This window comes from Haemaphysalis longicornis, unplaced genomic scaffold (genome assembly GCF_048455015.1).
Source record: "Haemaphysalis longicornis isolate Haplotype H1 unplaced genomic scaffold, Haemaphysalis longicornis Haplotype H1 scaffold_12, whole genome shotgun sequence".
Classification (NCBI taxonomy): domain Eukaryota; kingdom Metazoa; phylum Arthropoda; class Arachnida; order Ixodida; family Ixodidae; genus Haemaphysalis; species Haemaphysalis longicornis.
In genome coordinates, this window is record NW_027526225.1 from 119,851,347 (window position 1) to 119,868,040 (window position 16,694).

Consider the following 16,694-nt stretch of genomic DNA (forward strand, 5'->3'; position numbering starts at 1 on the left):
TTTGTTCAGTTCTGTGCCTAAGATTACTAGAGATGCTACGAGTTGTGTTTTGGCACTGCAATCTTCCACCTGTGAATCACCCTTCTGAACAAGACAGACCAGAGTTAAATCTGCGCTCGTGCGTGGTATATCGGCTGCCACATAACAAATACTCCGTACTTTAGCGCAATAACATTTTAAGTGCGAATGCACTTCATAAGCGAGCCTGAATCGTCCGCCGCCGTAGTCCGCATAGCAACAGCTGCGGGTGCGCGCGCTCCTCGTCTTCCTTAGCAACGGGGGGAGATGGGCGCGCGCTGCCTGGCCGCTGACATGGCACATACCCACGTGGGGGATTGGCCAGGAATCGGGCGTGAGAAGGGCTAATGCACCCGCTTAAAGGAGTACTGACACGAAATTTCAAAGATGGGCGCGCGCTGCCTGGCCGCTGACATGGCACATACCCACGTGGGGGATTGGCCAGGAATCGGGCGTGAGAAGGGCTAATGCACCCGCTTAAAGGAGTACTGACACGAAATTTCAAAGCTGAGATCCGCTCTAGCAATCAAGTACAACGACAACACAAATAGGTGTCTGTGAATAAATGCATCTTTCTTTTTTTGTAGTTGTGTGTGTGTGTGTGATCTCTCTTTCGCGAACATTACCGAACCGCGCAAATTCACATTCTTCCCCTCGGGGAAATGCGGGGAATTTTTTTTCCCAGCATTTTCATGCAGTATTTTTGCATCTTTTTGCTGCTTTTTGCTCGTATTTCTGTGGATCATCCCTACAGTTTTCACTACAAGCATGACCAAAATTGCATTGCACGCAATACAAATCGGAACCCAAGATGTGCTCGGAAGTTTAAATTTCAACGTGCCTTACTTGTTAAGTACGAAGTATCGCCGACTTTGCTAAAAGCAGGCACATCGCACACATAATAGTAGTAATATTATTACCCGCTTGGTTCAATACATTCCCCACTTCCTAAGAGTGGGTGTTGAGTGAAATGCCATGGTTGAATATTCACTCAATCATTGAAATGGAAATCACTTCGAATGTATTATTGGCCCTTATAGAACCTTGGTCGGAGAGTCACTTCCATTGAAAGTACTATCTGGCGATGCTCCCACCATGAAGTGAGGCTAGACCTAAGAGTGCTCGGGATCTGCTTCTGTAACGTAGCATACTACCTGTTGGTCCCATGCTCGCAGGCGTCCGCGGTCACTGCCACCTCAGCAACGAGCTCTGGGAGCGCGCGACTCGGCACCAGCCGTCCACGAGTCGTTCAAGCTGTGGCGAGGCTACAAGGCACGTGCCGCAACCAGCGCAACAGCTCACACAGATGTGCCGGCTACGTGGATCATGCTCTGCCTGGGCTTCACTACCACCCTGTGGAAACAGCTCGCAATCAACCACTTTCCACCCTGAAAGTGAACCGTGCCGTGCCCTCCTATCGGTTGTGCCATGTAGATATTCTGTGCGCGCTCGCGAATGAACCTCTGATCTAGTACGCCCTTTGGAGCGAAGTGTTCCTTCGAAAAACATTGTGCCCAGTGCCAGTCCTCGTTTTTTTGAGGAGTGCCAAAGGTTGCTACCAGCACCGATGGTGTGTGTCCCAACTCACCACATGCAGTGCGAAAGGAACAGAAGTGCACTAGGGGTGAGGTATTGGCGCCTCACACCACCACATTTGGGACAACAGCCTGCCGTGATGACTGATACGAACTGAGTCGCCGCTGATGGACATCGCAAAACAGTTTTGTGTCTCGTGCCAAATATCAATGTTTCCACTAGTTTTTGTGTAAGAAAGTCCATCCAGGTGTTTGTGAACTGTGGTGTATGAGTAACAGAAGCTCTCTGTAGGCTTAGTGTGGTTACAAGGATTTCAGAGAGGAGAAAACATAAAGACTGACACTTGAGCATAGCACTGCCAAGTGAGGCCACATGAGGAAATCAGAAATGCACTTCAAAATGCTTCAGCACTTGTTGTAATACACTCGAAGAACTTGCTCCCCAGCATGAATTATGCAAGGTTCTTCAGAAATTCTTAATTGTGTTTGATGTGGCCATATTCATGGTACCGAAGTTGGGGCTGCCACCAATTAGGAGCTTAATTGCTCCGTTTGGCTCTGCCCACAACTTCCCAGCCGGTCAAGGTGAACAGAATAAAAGGAATGAATAAAGAAAATGAACCCTTATACAGACTATTTCCACTCAACACAAAAATGAGAAGCTGGCAGTGTCCAAGGTATACGGGAAGCTAAGGCAATACAGGGGTCAGCACCCAGCATGCTGGTGACATCCCCCCCACCCCCCCCCCATCTTTTTCTTTTTTGTACTGCCACAACTTTATGAACACAAGCCAGCTAGTCAAACCAATGAAGAGTTGCTTTTAATGTTGCAGCTGGCAACACCGACAGCAGGAAGAAATTCAATAAAATAACATGCCACCAGTGACATTTCCACAATGGCTGATGAATAACAGAACCCTTTTGTATACGTGTGGACTCAAAAGGTTGCTTTTTCAGCTGACTGTTTGCTGTATGCTGTACAGATGTCTTGCTCAAGCTATGCTCAACAGCCAAATGGGCTTCGCAAGCATGCTTTATCAGGGTTAAATTGCACGTGCATTCCATTCCAGCAACAGTAGACGCATCTTTATATAATTTAGACAATATTCTTGGCTGCAGTTACAAGCAAAACGATTATCCCGGTGGGGCTTGCCACCATATTTATAATGCAGTAGCCTCCGGTTAAGGCGAACGTGCAAAGAACCAGAAAAATGTGTTTCCTTCAAGAAGTTGCCTTTTGCATTGTGCTTGTCAGAAGAGTAGAGGTGCTTGTCAGTCTTTACAATGAATCCATCTTGACCGAGTTTGTCACGACAGGAGTTAAACTTACTCTTACTTCTGTCACTGGGAGTGGAATTTAGGCGAATAGTGCTTAACATTAAGAAGACTTAATATAAAACCGAGTTCATGTTAGCAGCATCTTGGGCAGCTGTTTTGCGCAAAGGACGAATGTGAACTGTTTAATGCGGTATAGCATTTGTAGATCTGTAAATCAGTGTTCACTTCATTTCACTGCCATTACCTTTTTTGCAGGAACTGGTAATGTTTCCCTACAAAACTGTACGACTGATCCCACTGTCAGATTCAAGTTTTTAGGAAGCTCCCAAAAGCAAGATGTGCAACGCGACATTCGCACTCTGATATTTTTTACTTCTGAGAAGAATTTTGCAAATTGTTTCATTGAACAAACATTAATTTTTCAGCTTCAACGAAGTAAGTCCATTGTTTTGTCAATTTAACAAAATCATTTATTAAATGAAGTAACTTTCAGATGTAGTCAGGTCTGCCATACTGGGTCCCGGCTGTACTTGACCTACTTTGCATGGCATAAAATAACTGCCAGTACTGGCAAATACAATGCTTTACTGTTACACTGTACTGCTGTTTATCGCATTCGAGATGCTTTATTTTTTACAAGCTATGCATTAAATGAGAAAACATTTTAATTAACATCCAGACATTCTCTGGAAAGCAAACAAAACCAGCCAAAGAGTTCATTACATGGTACTTATTAAATTAAAACAATGCAACATCTTTTATCAGAATTGGCTTACCAAGAAACAATAGGCAGCCATTCTTTATAAAAAAAAGCCTGAATGTTCATTAAAACTTTAACAAATGTGTGTTGCCAAATATTTCTACCAGCAACAAGATAACATCTTGGGCTTGTCTCAGAAAGACCTGGCAAAAACTTGTATTCACTTCACCCCGGTAAGCAACTCATTTACACAAGCCAGAGCTCTCGTCTACTTGGATCAGTCGTCATACTCTTCAATGACGACTTCCTCGTCGGAATACTCGGGGCATTCGGGAGCCTCTTGGGTGCTCTTGCACGTGTAGTCCACCGTGTTCTCCACCTCCCAGCCATCCGCCACGTCTTGATCGGAGAGACCCTTGCCGCCCCAGTGCGTAGAAAAGCTGTCGATGACAAACCAGTTACGACAGCGAATGATGTGCCACAACCAGAGTTCTTCAATATGCACAAGTTGCAAAACTCCACTCCAAAATCCGGGCCGTGTGAGCACCCCTGCTATGTTGAAGCTGAGGGAAAAGTGTGCGGATGCAACACATTGGGCACAAAAACTTAACTTTGCTGAACATTTACTTATCAACCTGATTAATAAAGCTTGCTTTTTAGGAAAAATTAAATTACAAATATTTGCTCATATTTCCCAGTTTTTATTTTATGACTTACAGCACCAGCCTCAAGCAGAGCCCAAGGACGTGGATTCGACACCCAGCCATGGTGGCCACTTTTCTGATTGAAGTGAAAAGCAAAAACGCCTGTGTTCGAGTATTTGCTGGATGTTAAAGATCGCCAGGTGGTCAAAATCAATCCGCAGCCTTCCACTACGGCGTGCCTCATCGCCTGTGTAGTGCCGGCACGTCGAGCACATACTCGGTCAATCAGCAGCTGCAAGCACTTGAGTCCTACTTCCAACTTCTTGCTGACAGGTGGCAGGCTAGTATGCTTCACCTATTTGACCCCAGTGCAGCAGCAGCCAACCGCAGATTGGTTTTTGATACATGGGGCCTATCAGGAGTTTCGCAACTGGTGCATACTGAGTAACTCTCATTACAACAGCACAACAGCAAGGAAAACGGCAGTGGATCACTTACCGTGATGAATTCGCATGAGCGAGGGTCCCGATTTCGTCGACAAGTGCCTTCCTGGTGTTTGCTAGTTGTGGAAAAGAGGTATGTAGCCAGCATGTGATTTGCACGGGCAGCGAATTGCCCGGCAGCCAGTGAAGGGCAAGTACTCACACAGGGGAGCACCATGCTCGCGAAGCAGAGCGAGATACGGCACTCTGTCCAGCTGCAGCTCTCGTCCCGTGCTGTGCTGACCTGTTCGGTTGATGCACCCGCACAGAAAAATGTGCTTGCTATCCATTTATTTTGTTACTTAACAGGCACAGCCGACCTTACTGCTGGGGAAATGACAAGTTAGTGTGAGTGAAGCATCAACGATGCCAAACTTAAGTGAAAGTAATGCCCTGATGGCTTAGAAACACACTAGGAGACCCAACGTGTGCTGTGACCCAATACCAACAAAATGCAAAAAATTTGAATTCTGTGCGCAGCAAAAGGATCGCAGCAGCAAATTGAATACTTGTTGTTTCAGCGAATTTGATACAGTTGAAACTACTTTGTGAAGCTGAATTCAGTGAGTTCTGTACATGCTAGGTCAAATATGACCTTTTCGGCAGAGCATAAAAACAACTGACTTCACTTCACCTTAAGGCACATTCCCACTGGCGATGCGCCTCGTCGCGCGACGAAAAGCGACGTCGCAAAGCGACGAGCCGGCCGTCGCTTTTCGGAGTTTTGCGACGGCGGAGCAGATCGCTCTCGGTCCGAATTCCCTCGTCGCGCGACGGCCCCGCAAAACCGGTAAGCCAATCATGGCCGCGGAGTAGGCTGACGTAGCCGGAAACGAAACGTTTCTTTACATCCGGTATGCAAACGCTGCGGGCGGGTGGGCGAGCGCCGCCACCGCCGGCTGGCTCGCTGGGCCAGGCGCTTGGCCCGCTATCGCTGTACCCGCCCGGGTCGGGCCGGCAAGCAACTTCCCGTGTGCATCGGTTCTTTGGTCAGTGGCTTCAGCGTACGCGTGCACTAATCAACGAATAGCGTGGAACTCATCAGTGTGGAGAAGCGTGTATGGATTGTAAATAGAGCTAGGTGGACAGCGAGACGGTAGGTTGACTTGCAGCCTCTTCGTCTATCGGCGACTGGTAAACACGCGTAGAGTTCGGAGGCGTCAGAACGTTGCGCCTGTGAAAAGAAGCGACATTTGTGGGCCGTGATGCGGGTGTTGTGGCGTGAAAGCAAGCGTGTGCATTTCTTCGTGCAATAATATGTTGAAAAGAGCCTTCGTGAGTTTGTTATTCTGCTCCTCCCGCAACCCGCAAATGCTTTCGGCATTGCTCCAGGTTAGTAGCATGTGTTTTAGTTGATTTCTACCTGCTTTTGTCGCGTATTCTTTGACTTCGAATGGTTGACGCACCAACGAGGTCGTATGTACAAGTCGGGAAGCAGCTGCGCTGAACGCAGTCGCATCATCACAAGTGCGAACACCACCTCAAGGCCTCATCGCGCGACTCGCGCCGTCGCGCGACGAGACAAATCGCCAGTGGGAATGTGCCTTTAAAGAGGCTCTTACCAAATTCACTAATTCGATATCTGAAAAACAGACTTTCAGAAATCACTGCAGCTAACTTAGAGTCATAGCACTCAGTATGCAGACTTCACAACTTCACAATTCTCCTTTAAAAAAAAAAACTTTGTCAGTAAGCCTGACAGCCACACACTGTAGTTAACGGAACCTTCACTTCCGGGAAACAGTCAAAAAATTTAATCTGGTTTTGTTCAAATATAAATATTCCAACTAAACTGATCTAGTAGTTCGATAATACTTTTGGCCTTGCACTAAAATGATCTCTTTTAGGTGTTCCAGATGTTCAGATAGTTTTGTTGCCCCAGCCATGACATACAATGACATACCCTTGTTTTAAAAGTTCAACCACTAACACAGCTAACAAGAGCTGAGCTTGCTGAGAAGCGACGCCGCTGAACAGTGATCACTGCCTTAACTCCCTACAGATATGCAAGGAACACTATTCCGTGAGGCAAGTACCACTGCTCTGAATGCAGAGATTTAGCCAATATTACTATATTTTTATGCAATGAATATTGAACATAGAAATGAAACTAAGTTTCCTAGTTTTCTATGCACGTTGAGAACTAGGAGAAATGCAGCTCAGTCAAACGCAGATGTGAAACATAGCAAACAATGCACTGACAGATGAGGGAGCGAATCAAACACGGGAGACAAGAAGTGCAGGATGGTAAGGATGGGAAAGCTTGCCTGAAAACGTTAAACCGAATATAAAATAAAGTAACCTGCCTTTAAATGCCACCCTCAAGTCAAACAGCTTCTGTTTAACCTGAAATAAAAGCAAAGTTAGCTCACCAGAATTTTACCAAATGTGCTCCCGTTTACGTCTTTGCAGAAAGTGAACACAAGTTTCCAAAAGTAGTCAGTATTTTGATGGCCATATGTCCATAAGTTATTTTTCATTGCTTTTGCAATTGGACCCAAGGATGGATTTCAAAAATTGGGTGCATTTCAAGGCTGCCCAAAGTACTCTGGATCCATTTTATTTGGGGCACTGGATTCCCCAATACAGTTGAACCCCTTTATAAGAGGCACGTCCTGGGGAGCAGTTCAATGTGGGCACCCTAAGATTAGAATAAGCACAAAGGAATGCGACAGCACGTTGCAAAAGGTGTATTCTAGTTTATGTTTTGCTCCCAGAATTTATGAAATAGTTTGGAATCTTTGCTTCATGACTGTATTTACACTGTTTCTGCAACAGCTTATAGAAGCTTTCTCTCCTTTCACTGTTTGTGAAAGATGAATCGCGTGTCAAGGCTGATGAGCAGCCAGAGCGCACAGCTTCTTCCACTGTGTGCTCTGGCTATTCATCACGCCTGCAGGACTAAACATCTGCGATGCTTCTTGACTGGGAGAGCCCACTGCGCACTCCTAGTATTCTTGGCTGGCGCAAAAGCCCACATGCGTGGTCACGCTCGTACGCATGGTGGTAAGCTTTAACCAGTTCTGTACGTTGAATTTCCATTAGCAGGGCTTCTCGTCATCGTTTCATAGCTGACTGAACCACTGTGTTTTTGCTGAATTTATAAGAAATAGCTGCTGCGGGCATCTGTCGTCCCCTTTGCTTACACAATGGATGCAACTGCAGCTGGGGGTACTGCATCTAAAGTTAGGATGTCTCTTACAAGCCAGATTTTTGACCAAAATTAAGGATAACTTGTCCTGTATAACCAACTATCTTCTACACCCAATGTCTGTTATAAAAGAGGCCAATTTAATGGGAAAGTTAGGGTACCCAGCCATGTGGGTGAATAGTGTCTCTTACATTCGTGCCTCTTACAACAAGGTTCAACTGCATTAGTCCCGAGGACACTTCAATGTTGCCACTCAACCAATCGCATGCATTCCTGCTGATTTTACTGTACACTACAGGCCAGATAACTACTTCTTTTAAGTAAAACATCACACAGCTTCTAGCTTTTTGAGTATTTTTTTGACAAGAAATCGTACTTTGTACGAGAAATGTACGAGAAATCGTACAAAGAAAAAATGATTTGGACTTGAATTTCTCTCTCCCATTCCCCTTAACTTTTCTAAGGGCACAACTCATGAGGATGCACAATTTTTCTTTAATGGTTCTGTACAAGCTCCAAGTGACAAGGACTGCACAGTTCTGCCATCTAGGAGAACCTATAGAACATGAACATGGCCAGACGGAAAAAATTTTACAGGCACTGCCCCCAGAGCTCGATGGCATTCTGAACAAAAATCAAATGCTGAATGCATGCACTGAAGCAACGTCATCCGTACGAGGCCCGGAACAGCTAAGGCCTTGGGTTAACTCTGATCACCCAGAGAGTCTCGTCTTCACTGAACCGAGCTTTCTGTGTTTAACAGCCAAGAATGGCACCAACAACGCTGCACTCAGATGAGCAGACTCGTTTGTCCGTTGCACTGGGGACACGGTGAAAACTTGAAGCACGCACAAGGTACACAGAACAGGATGCTTACATGCCTCAGGGAGGCCATCCACTGTGGCTTTCCAAGTGGCTTCCACCCGGCACTCTTCCCTGCCGATGACGAGAGGCTGGCCGTGAGGCCCCGAGTCACCACAGACACCGCATAGCTCTCCATCACGTTGTCACTCTGCAGGTGTGTAGAAGAGCACCACGGAGAATAATCAATGCAGATGGCGTCTTCTCGCTTCATTTTCTTCAGAAGGAATAAGGAGGATTAACTCTCTCCAAATCTATGTTTGGTGGCTGGAAGAAGAAATTTCTATGGGGCCAGGCAGTAAGAGCGGCATTCCCCTTTATCTGGCCCACCTAAGAGGGCAGCGATTCGATAAAATTGGCTGCGGCCAAACCAAAAACACAAAATGAAACTATGGACAGGTGGCGGGCATGAGGTGATTGAAGTTAGCGATCAGGAAGTTGCAAGTTAATAAAGAAACACTATCAGAGGGGAAAGCGGTGGGTTGAGAATAGCAGCGTTCCGCCTAGAGCTAAGCGTGTGGTGCTACTCCAGAGTTGCTCCGGTGTCACCCTTAGCCTTTACTTGCATTTGCATCAATCAAATGTCATCGTCACCAAGAGCAGCAGCAACTGCACAGTTGCACAGCGAGATTCGGAACCATCGTTACACTGCCAACGTGTGCTTGCCTAGTTCGTAAAGCTGCTTTCTAATGCCGCCGTTCCCTACACTCCAAGAAGTTTAAGCACACCACAAGGGGTGTAGAAAAGTTTGTTCACGTGAAAACTTAATCTTATAAGAAACGACTAGTTCCGACAGTTTATTTCTTTTTTGGAGGTGTTAATCTAAGATGTCACTGCTAGCAAATCCAGCCAACAGTGGGCCAGGCGTCTATTCCTGGCAGCCAACTATGCCCTCATTCACACAGCCATCACCTTCTCCGTCACGACATCGTCGCATCAAAAAACTGCGACAGAGATGTAAACGGAGTAGCGTTCATACTGGAGCTCTCCGTCAGAGTACAGGGTCGTCTGCTTAGTGATCAGTTTAGCCTAGAATTGAGCGTGCCTAATCTAAAAAGTAAAGAAAATGGCTTAGATTTTTACGTGTGCTCACTTTTCGCTAAATTTAGCCGTAAAAATTTGTTTTCTGATCGGCTGGTTCACCACGGGTGTGGTCCCGTCGTGTTGATGGAACGGAAACATAAGAGCTCAGCTTCCCGTCACTGTCGCACCGTTTTCAGCAAGAAATCGCCCGAGAAACCGTCGCCCATGGCGGAAGACGGTGACGTGACGGGGTGAAAAACAGCTGTGTGAATGAGGGTTTAAGGAACACTTTCTTTTTTCTGTGCAGCTGAGAATATCTGTTCTCCCCAAAGTGAACAGCATGCACCGCCACAAGTTTTTTTCAATTATTTGTGGTTGTCAGACTCATTATCACATTGAAAGAAGGCCCTGCAACACAGCGGAGCCAACATAATCCACTGCTCACAGTCCACTCAGACGCCAACACATCGCCATGGCAAAACCACTCTGCGCATTCGGCAGCTGCGGCAATGTCCGCAGCAAAGTCTGGCATGTTGTGATGCAAGAAGAGGGAAAACGTCTCCCCCGAGATGGCAGCACGTTCAAACACCGCCTACGTGGAAAAAAAGATGGACAGAAGTTACAGGCGCTTTCAGTAAAGTACACAAGGTTTTATGTATCTCGTGATGTGCCTGAAGAAATTTTGATGCGAAATGATTATAGAACACCAGAAAATTTAAAAGATCTCATTGTAACCCTTTCTTATACTCTCTTTCACTTCAGCTTGCAAGCAGCTGTTGAAATATGATGAAGTATGTAACAGCTCAAACAAGAAAACTATTTGTTTCGTTCTGCTTCAACTTCAAAAACCACTGTGCTACACATGGCCAAGACTTAGCGCTCATTAAAATGTTCCCTCTCTCTGCCTGATTTCAGCACTTTATGCGGTTCTCCACAAACTGACGAGAGATTTTATTGGACACGCACCAGCGGTTTAATAAAAAGAATGATGCTAGCACGCTTCATGACAAAGCAACTGGAACGCCATCTCATAAACACGCACTGCTGCTTGCTTACCTCTGGACTATTGCTGCTTGTGGAATGCTTCTCTGGTGTTGAAACTGATAAGGAGTTACTAGAGGGCAGTTCCGTTTCATTTGCTGCAGTCATAAAATAAAAAATGTGCAAATAATGGAGTATTGTGTGAAAGCATTGACTATGCTGCACTTTGAGTGTTCTACTCTGCAGGTACGTATCACTTAAACAGAATAACAGTTACCTGAATATTTATCTGACAGTTATCTGAACAGTTGTCAGACAGAATAACAGTAGCTATCGCACAAGCACTGGAGCTTGAGGTTAATGGTAAGTTTTAAGGTCTTACAAAATCAACTGGTACTCGCAGCTTGAAGTACAATGAGTACTTTTCCCATTGACTGCTGGGTGGTGATGTTAGACCTCAGAGTGACGTTAGGCCTAACGTTTTATGTTTAGGCTTAACTTGCAGCTTGACATGCAGTTAATACTTTTTCCGATGAGAACCGGTTGGTGACAGACCTCAGAGTAACGTCAGGCCTAACGTTTTATGGTTAGGCTTAACGTTAGCTAACCTTGAAGTTGAGCCTGCCAAGACACGCCATAGTCCTTGTACAAGCTGCGGGTACAAGTTGACAACGTCGCAGCTCAACACGTAAAATTAGGCATAACATCAAGCCATCGCATACACGTGTCGCCACCTCTCTTTGCAGAGCATCAACCCTTGCACAAGCTAGTTATAAACTGGAATACATGGGAGGCCTCAGAAATGAGGTGTCCCCGAGTAAATTACTTTACATGAAACAAGCTGCGGTAGGCTAATAACATAGTGCTTTCACACTAAAGAACACTTTGCGCATCCTGGCCACGTGTTACCCGGACAAACAAAACAACAAACACAAACTCAAACACAAGCTCATCCAAGTACAGGATAATTTGAACGCCACGCAACACGCACCCAATTCGGTAGAAGACTGGTCCAGTTGCCTGCACTTGCCGTGCAGGATTTTCCCCAACGAATGGAAGAGACTCAGTGGCGTGTCTCGGCCAATCCCGCCACTGTACATGTCTGTTCTGGCAGGCGTCTTCCGTCGTTTCCTGCCGCCCCCGCTCCACTGATTCTTCTTCGTAGTGGACCCAAAGGTTCTCGCAACTTTCGGCAGGCCTGCAACTTCCACACAGTTTATATTCCCCATTGGCAAAACCACAACGGTCGTAAGAACTGAGGCAGCAGGCCCTCACTTTGCTGGGGTGAGCAAAAGAACTCGAGGGCATTGATGGCACTGCGAATGTCTCCATTGCTTGCTGCGACGATGGATTCAATGTCGTCTGCAGTTGGCTCGTGGGTGATGGCTTGTGTCCGCTGAAATAGGAAGAGAAAAACCTCATAAGTAGCAGCATGCCCAATTTGTTTCTTTACGTGGTTCACGAAAGAGTACAGACATCAGATTTGGTAACTGCAAAGATAGCGTGAGTGCAGAACATGTTGGGATGCCTTTGCTTCAACATTTAAAACAAGAAATCACATAAATATATTTTTGATTTCGAAAACAGTGCTTGATTTTTTTTTTTGCACATTTCAAAAGAGCCCCCTGCACTCTTCACAAAAGCTGGCTAAAATACCGAACGTCACACCCCATGCACCTAAAGCATGTGTAAACTGCCTGGTGCATTTTGAAAATTGTGTAGAATGTTTGACTCACCACAGCGGCGTCAAGCAGAGTGCAGAGAGCTTTATTGACGAATGTTGGTGCAATTGCATTGAACCTGCAAATGTGCTTAGGGTTGTGAAAACGAACCACTCAACCTCTGAGAAATCAATACTCTCAAGCGCAGCGTGTACTCACGTTATCTTGGTGATGTCTAGTTCGCGTAGAATATCGTCTGGGAACAGGCGATACTCGAGCTTGTCGGAGGAGTCGCTGACGATGAATACGAGTGGTGCAATGGCCGTCCTGCGGCACATCCTTGATGGAAAAGGATCAGTGGCCGTGTGTCACCAGCACCACCACTACTAAAATTTCGTTTCCAGATAGGTACAAGCTCAGCACTTCCTGCACACACCCGGTGCTATACCGGTTCGCTTGCAAAGCCCCTATCCGTTTGAGGAACTGCTAAGAGAGCTCCGCTGTTTGCCCTTAGTAGCCTCGGGGTAGAATCATGAAGGGTGGTTTGGTATTTTTTTAGGTACGTTTATGGGTGGGAGGGCCATATCAACATGTTTAATCAATGTTCTGCATCGCACCAGAAGTTCTGGGCTACCACGACCACTGCCACCATCATATCAGCCTATTTTTATGTACACTGCAAGACGAAGGCCTTTCCCATTGACTTCCAACTGCTCCCACTGTTTGCTGTCCGAATCCATTCTTTGCCCCGTAATTTCCTAATTTCATCCCTCCATCGAGTTTTGTATTTGTTTTGCCCTATTTCTACGCCCCTCTCTTGGTAGCCACTCTGATACTCGCATTACATATCCATCCCAAGTCCACTTTTTTTCTTGATATTAAATCTATTTAAATGTTACACTTGTGCATATTTCTAACAAAGATATTTATTTACAACGGTGGTTGTGACCACACAAATCCAGGAGTAAGACGACTGAGTGCACACAGTGTTCTTTCAGTGGCGCTTACTGTAATATGGCAGCAGCGTCGATAGATGCTCACCAGGGTGTTGCAACAATAACTGGAACACTTTAAAATTTTTCCCTGAGCGATCGGCCGCTCTGTTCACGCTCAAACTTCACACAAAGGTCGCATTTTGTGGTCTATTTTGTTTGACACCGGGAACAACAACGGTACTTACCTGTTTATTCTGAAAATAAATAAAAACGATTTTCGCCTATGGGAAAATGGCGGCGATTTGGATGTGCGAGCCCGAAAACCGGGTTTTCTGATCGTCTGTTAGCTCATTTCTAGGTGCATTTTCTGATCGTCTGCTGCACCATTTGGCTCCGTACGTGAATCCCCAACGTGCGTTTCACTCTGCAGGTGGTTCCGTCGTTCCAACATCAACTTGCGCTGGCTCGCACGTTCAAATCAGCGGCCATTTTCCCATAGGCGAAAATCGTTTTCATTTATTTTCAGAATAAACAGGTAAGCACCGTTGTTGTTCCCGGTGTCAAACAAAATAGACCACAAAATGCGACCTTTGTGTGAAGTTTGAGCGCGAACAGAGCGGCGGATCGCGCAGGAAAATTTTTTAAAGTGTTCCAGTTATCGTTGCAACACCCTGTATGTGCACGCATGTAAAGGAACTGAGTAAGCCTACAGGACTCTCTCCCAGGTATGCAGCATCTTCAAAAGCAAGCATCCATTATAACTTTAGCCTAATGCATCTGGCCGTTATTACATGTGAGGTATTTGTTACTGGTATTAAATTTTTTTTTCTTTTTTTTGTACATTAATTACAGCTAAGGAGCAAGGATTAAAATGCATTTTTTTTTTTGCAGGCAGAACAGACAGCGTTCAATGTAAACTGCAACACAATGAACATGGTTCCAAGGTTTTGGAAGCTGCAACTGCAGGGCCCCACAATAAAATACTAGAAAAAAAGCAAGTTGGTTTATTCAACGTTGTTTCACTTACCTGAGCACACTGTGTAAGCTCTTTGGCTCCCGAATGAAGATGTTCGGTAGGTCCTGAAAAATATTCAAGGCAAGGACACATCCTGAATTAAGAGCTAGAACAGGTCTAATCTAGAAGGTTGAAAGCCATAGTTTTAAATACAGACATTGTCATTGCAAGAGCTGAGCAAAAGGAAACTCATAAGTACTCACAGCGTTTAGAGTTTTTGAGCAATCTTTAAATGCTCGAGCCCATATTTTCACTAGCACTCTGGCCACAAAACACTGCCTTTTACTGCAGCAAACACTGATTCTCCATTTAATCGACACTGTAAAGATTCCTATTCTTTTTCAGCTTACTTTATTCTCTTCACCTCAAACACGCTATGAGAAAGACAAATTTCCTTGTCACATTGCCGCTAGGGCAAAATTAAATGTGGACGGCATCACATGGAGTCAATTCTAATCTTACATTATTCAGAGACTTCTGGTCAAAGTTTGCAAGTATTATTCCAGGTATGACCTCTTTCCCACCATAGTAAACAAGTGATACGTACACCCTAACAAGTTAAAAAGTGATATGAACACCCTAACAAGTTCTATTTTCCCAGAGTCCTCATCATGTGGTGAAGAATGCTAAACTATGTGCAGAGTAATTTTAAACTGTAATATTTCAAAGGCAGATTATGGGGAAAAGATGACAATACCTCAACAAGCACAACCCGCTTTCCAGAGTCATCATCGAGAAGGGAGGCGTAACGACTTGATTGGAAAAGGAAGTCTTCAAATTGTTCGACTTGGCCCGTGGTTCCACCGAAGTCCCAGTCCAAACTGTATTCTTAAAAAAAAAAAAAAAAAGAAAGTTTGGTAACTAAATTAACAAAAAAAACTTTATGTAAAAAACACTTCGAGGAAATGTCATGGGGTTCATCGACTTGAGTATTCAGACGTCCCTATTACAGTTAAACAAAATAAATAGTACACCCACACAAAAGTGTATTCAAATCAGCATAAAAAGAAAATCTTTTTTTTTTCCATTCCTTTTTTTTTTATAAACTCATTAGCATGAACTGAGACACTACTCAACTTAGAGAGATTGGTACTTGAGCACTTGGAAGCTTTTTTTCACTGAACATTACCATTACAGTCAATATTTTAGCGTCTCAGTGTTGATGCGAAAAATATCAGCATTTAAAAGCGAAAAAAAACGCAACTACCACTGGGCATAATGTTGTACCCTTAAACAAACAGGTATCGTTATTGCACTACGAAGTTCGTGGACGTGTCTTGGACAGACAGGATGGAACAGACTGCAGCTGCTCCGTTACTGCGAGCCGTACCATGTTTAGCAGTCAGAGAGATTGGGTTGACCCATTCACAGATGGTCAAGCCTTCGTCTGCCGCCAGACAGCGCAGAGTCGCGGTCTTCCCCGATCCGGCCGGTCCACAGAGCAGAAAAACAGCCCCTGCGCTCTGCCAGAGAAGATGAAGCGTCGTCAAATTTCCCGCCTAACTTGAGCTCGAACGAGCGTAGCTACTGCGCGATACTTTACCTTGTTCGAGAGCTTCGCCATAACGCTGCGATACACCAGTTCCACTTTGTCGCGGTGCACTGCCAGATCGCTCTACGAGAAAGGAGCGATCAACTACACGTAAATGTGACGTTTCAGAAGCAAAACAGTCGCATAGGCCTCAGTTGAATGAATTCAAACGCTCATTCGGTGTCTTATCAACGTACGCTACGTGCTACACGGAAACTCACACGACTTTTGGGAGCGAATTTCTCGACCCAAGTTCCATCGAGCTGGCTCTGCGCGACCTGCTCCGAGGTTCCAGTCGCCACAGACCGGTCCGTCTGTTTCACGTCCCGTCGCTTTCGTTTTGTTCGACTCCGTGCAGTCTGTTCAGGCGGTGGCTCCAAACAAAACGCACCTTCGGGCTTCACCCACTGTGACAGACAACACAGAAGCAATTAATGATTCGCAAAACTATGTTCACGGATGCATCGAAAAGCATCACTTACGTTCATCCTGCGATATGTCCGGAGCTTCTCACAGGTTTAATGTGTTCGTCCCTTTAAGTTGCTTTTAATTGGGGTGTAAGGTATGTCTTGAAGCGAAACGAATCGGTTGAAACATTACAAATTACTTCCACAAGTGCAGCGTTCTGCTACACTTTTGCAAATTCAAAACAAAACTGGCTTCGAATCCGGATATGTCGTAACAAAGCAACAAAAAACCTGCGTTGGATTTGTGTACTTAACAATCCCACAAAATTATATATTTATAATTTTTAAATAATTTTTTATACTTTAAAATAAATAAAAATGTGAACTAAAATACGCTGTTGCTGTTTATATAAAGTTTATTATGGATAAAAGCTGGGCTAAAACTGGTAAACGGTAGCAAGCGCCACCATTT

The 16,694-nt window shown here is 45.1% G+C and overlaps 2 protein-coding genes across 2 annotated transcripts in view; one reads left to right on the forward strand and one right to left on the reverse strand.

Moving 5' to 3' along the window:
* The window catches only part of LOC144163416 (metalloprotease TIKI2-like), a gene marked incomplete in the record, with an annotated part of 173,637 nt that extends 171,457 nt beyond the window's left edge, over positions 1–2,180 (forward strand). Inside the window, 1 exon segment of the mRNA XM_077694396.1 lies at positions 1,194–2,180. Within this exon segment, the coding sequence (XP_077550522.1) occupies positions 1,194–1,410 (217 nt within the window).
* A 1,252-nt stretch (positions 2,181–3,432) lies between these two features.
* Positions 3,433–16,482, reverse strand: Rad17 (Rad17 checkpoint clamp loader component). The gene is made up of 17 exons (XM_077694394.1): positions 16,298–16,482; positions 16,037–16,222; positions 15,828–15,899; positions 15,615–15,747; positions 14,982–15,112; positions 14,297–14,349; positions 12,554–12,673; positions 12,410–12,473; positions 11,949–12,069; positions 11,665–11,871; positions 10,749–10,831; positions 10,138–10,284; positions 8,686–8,820; positions 6,964–7,003; positions 4,821–4,901; positions 4,674–4,734; positions 3,433–3,971 (listed from the first exon to the last, which is right to left on the reverse strand). Exons 1-17 carry the CDS (start codon positions 16,301–16,303, stop codon positions 3,809–3,811), a joined length of 1,803 nt encoding a protein of 600 aa, XP_077550520.1. The 5' UTR covers positions 16,304–16,482; the 3' UTR covers positions 3,433–3,808.
* Positions 16,483–16,694: the final 212 nt, after the last annotated feature.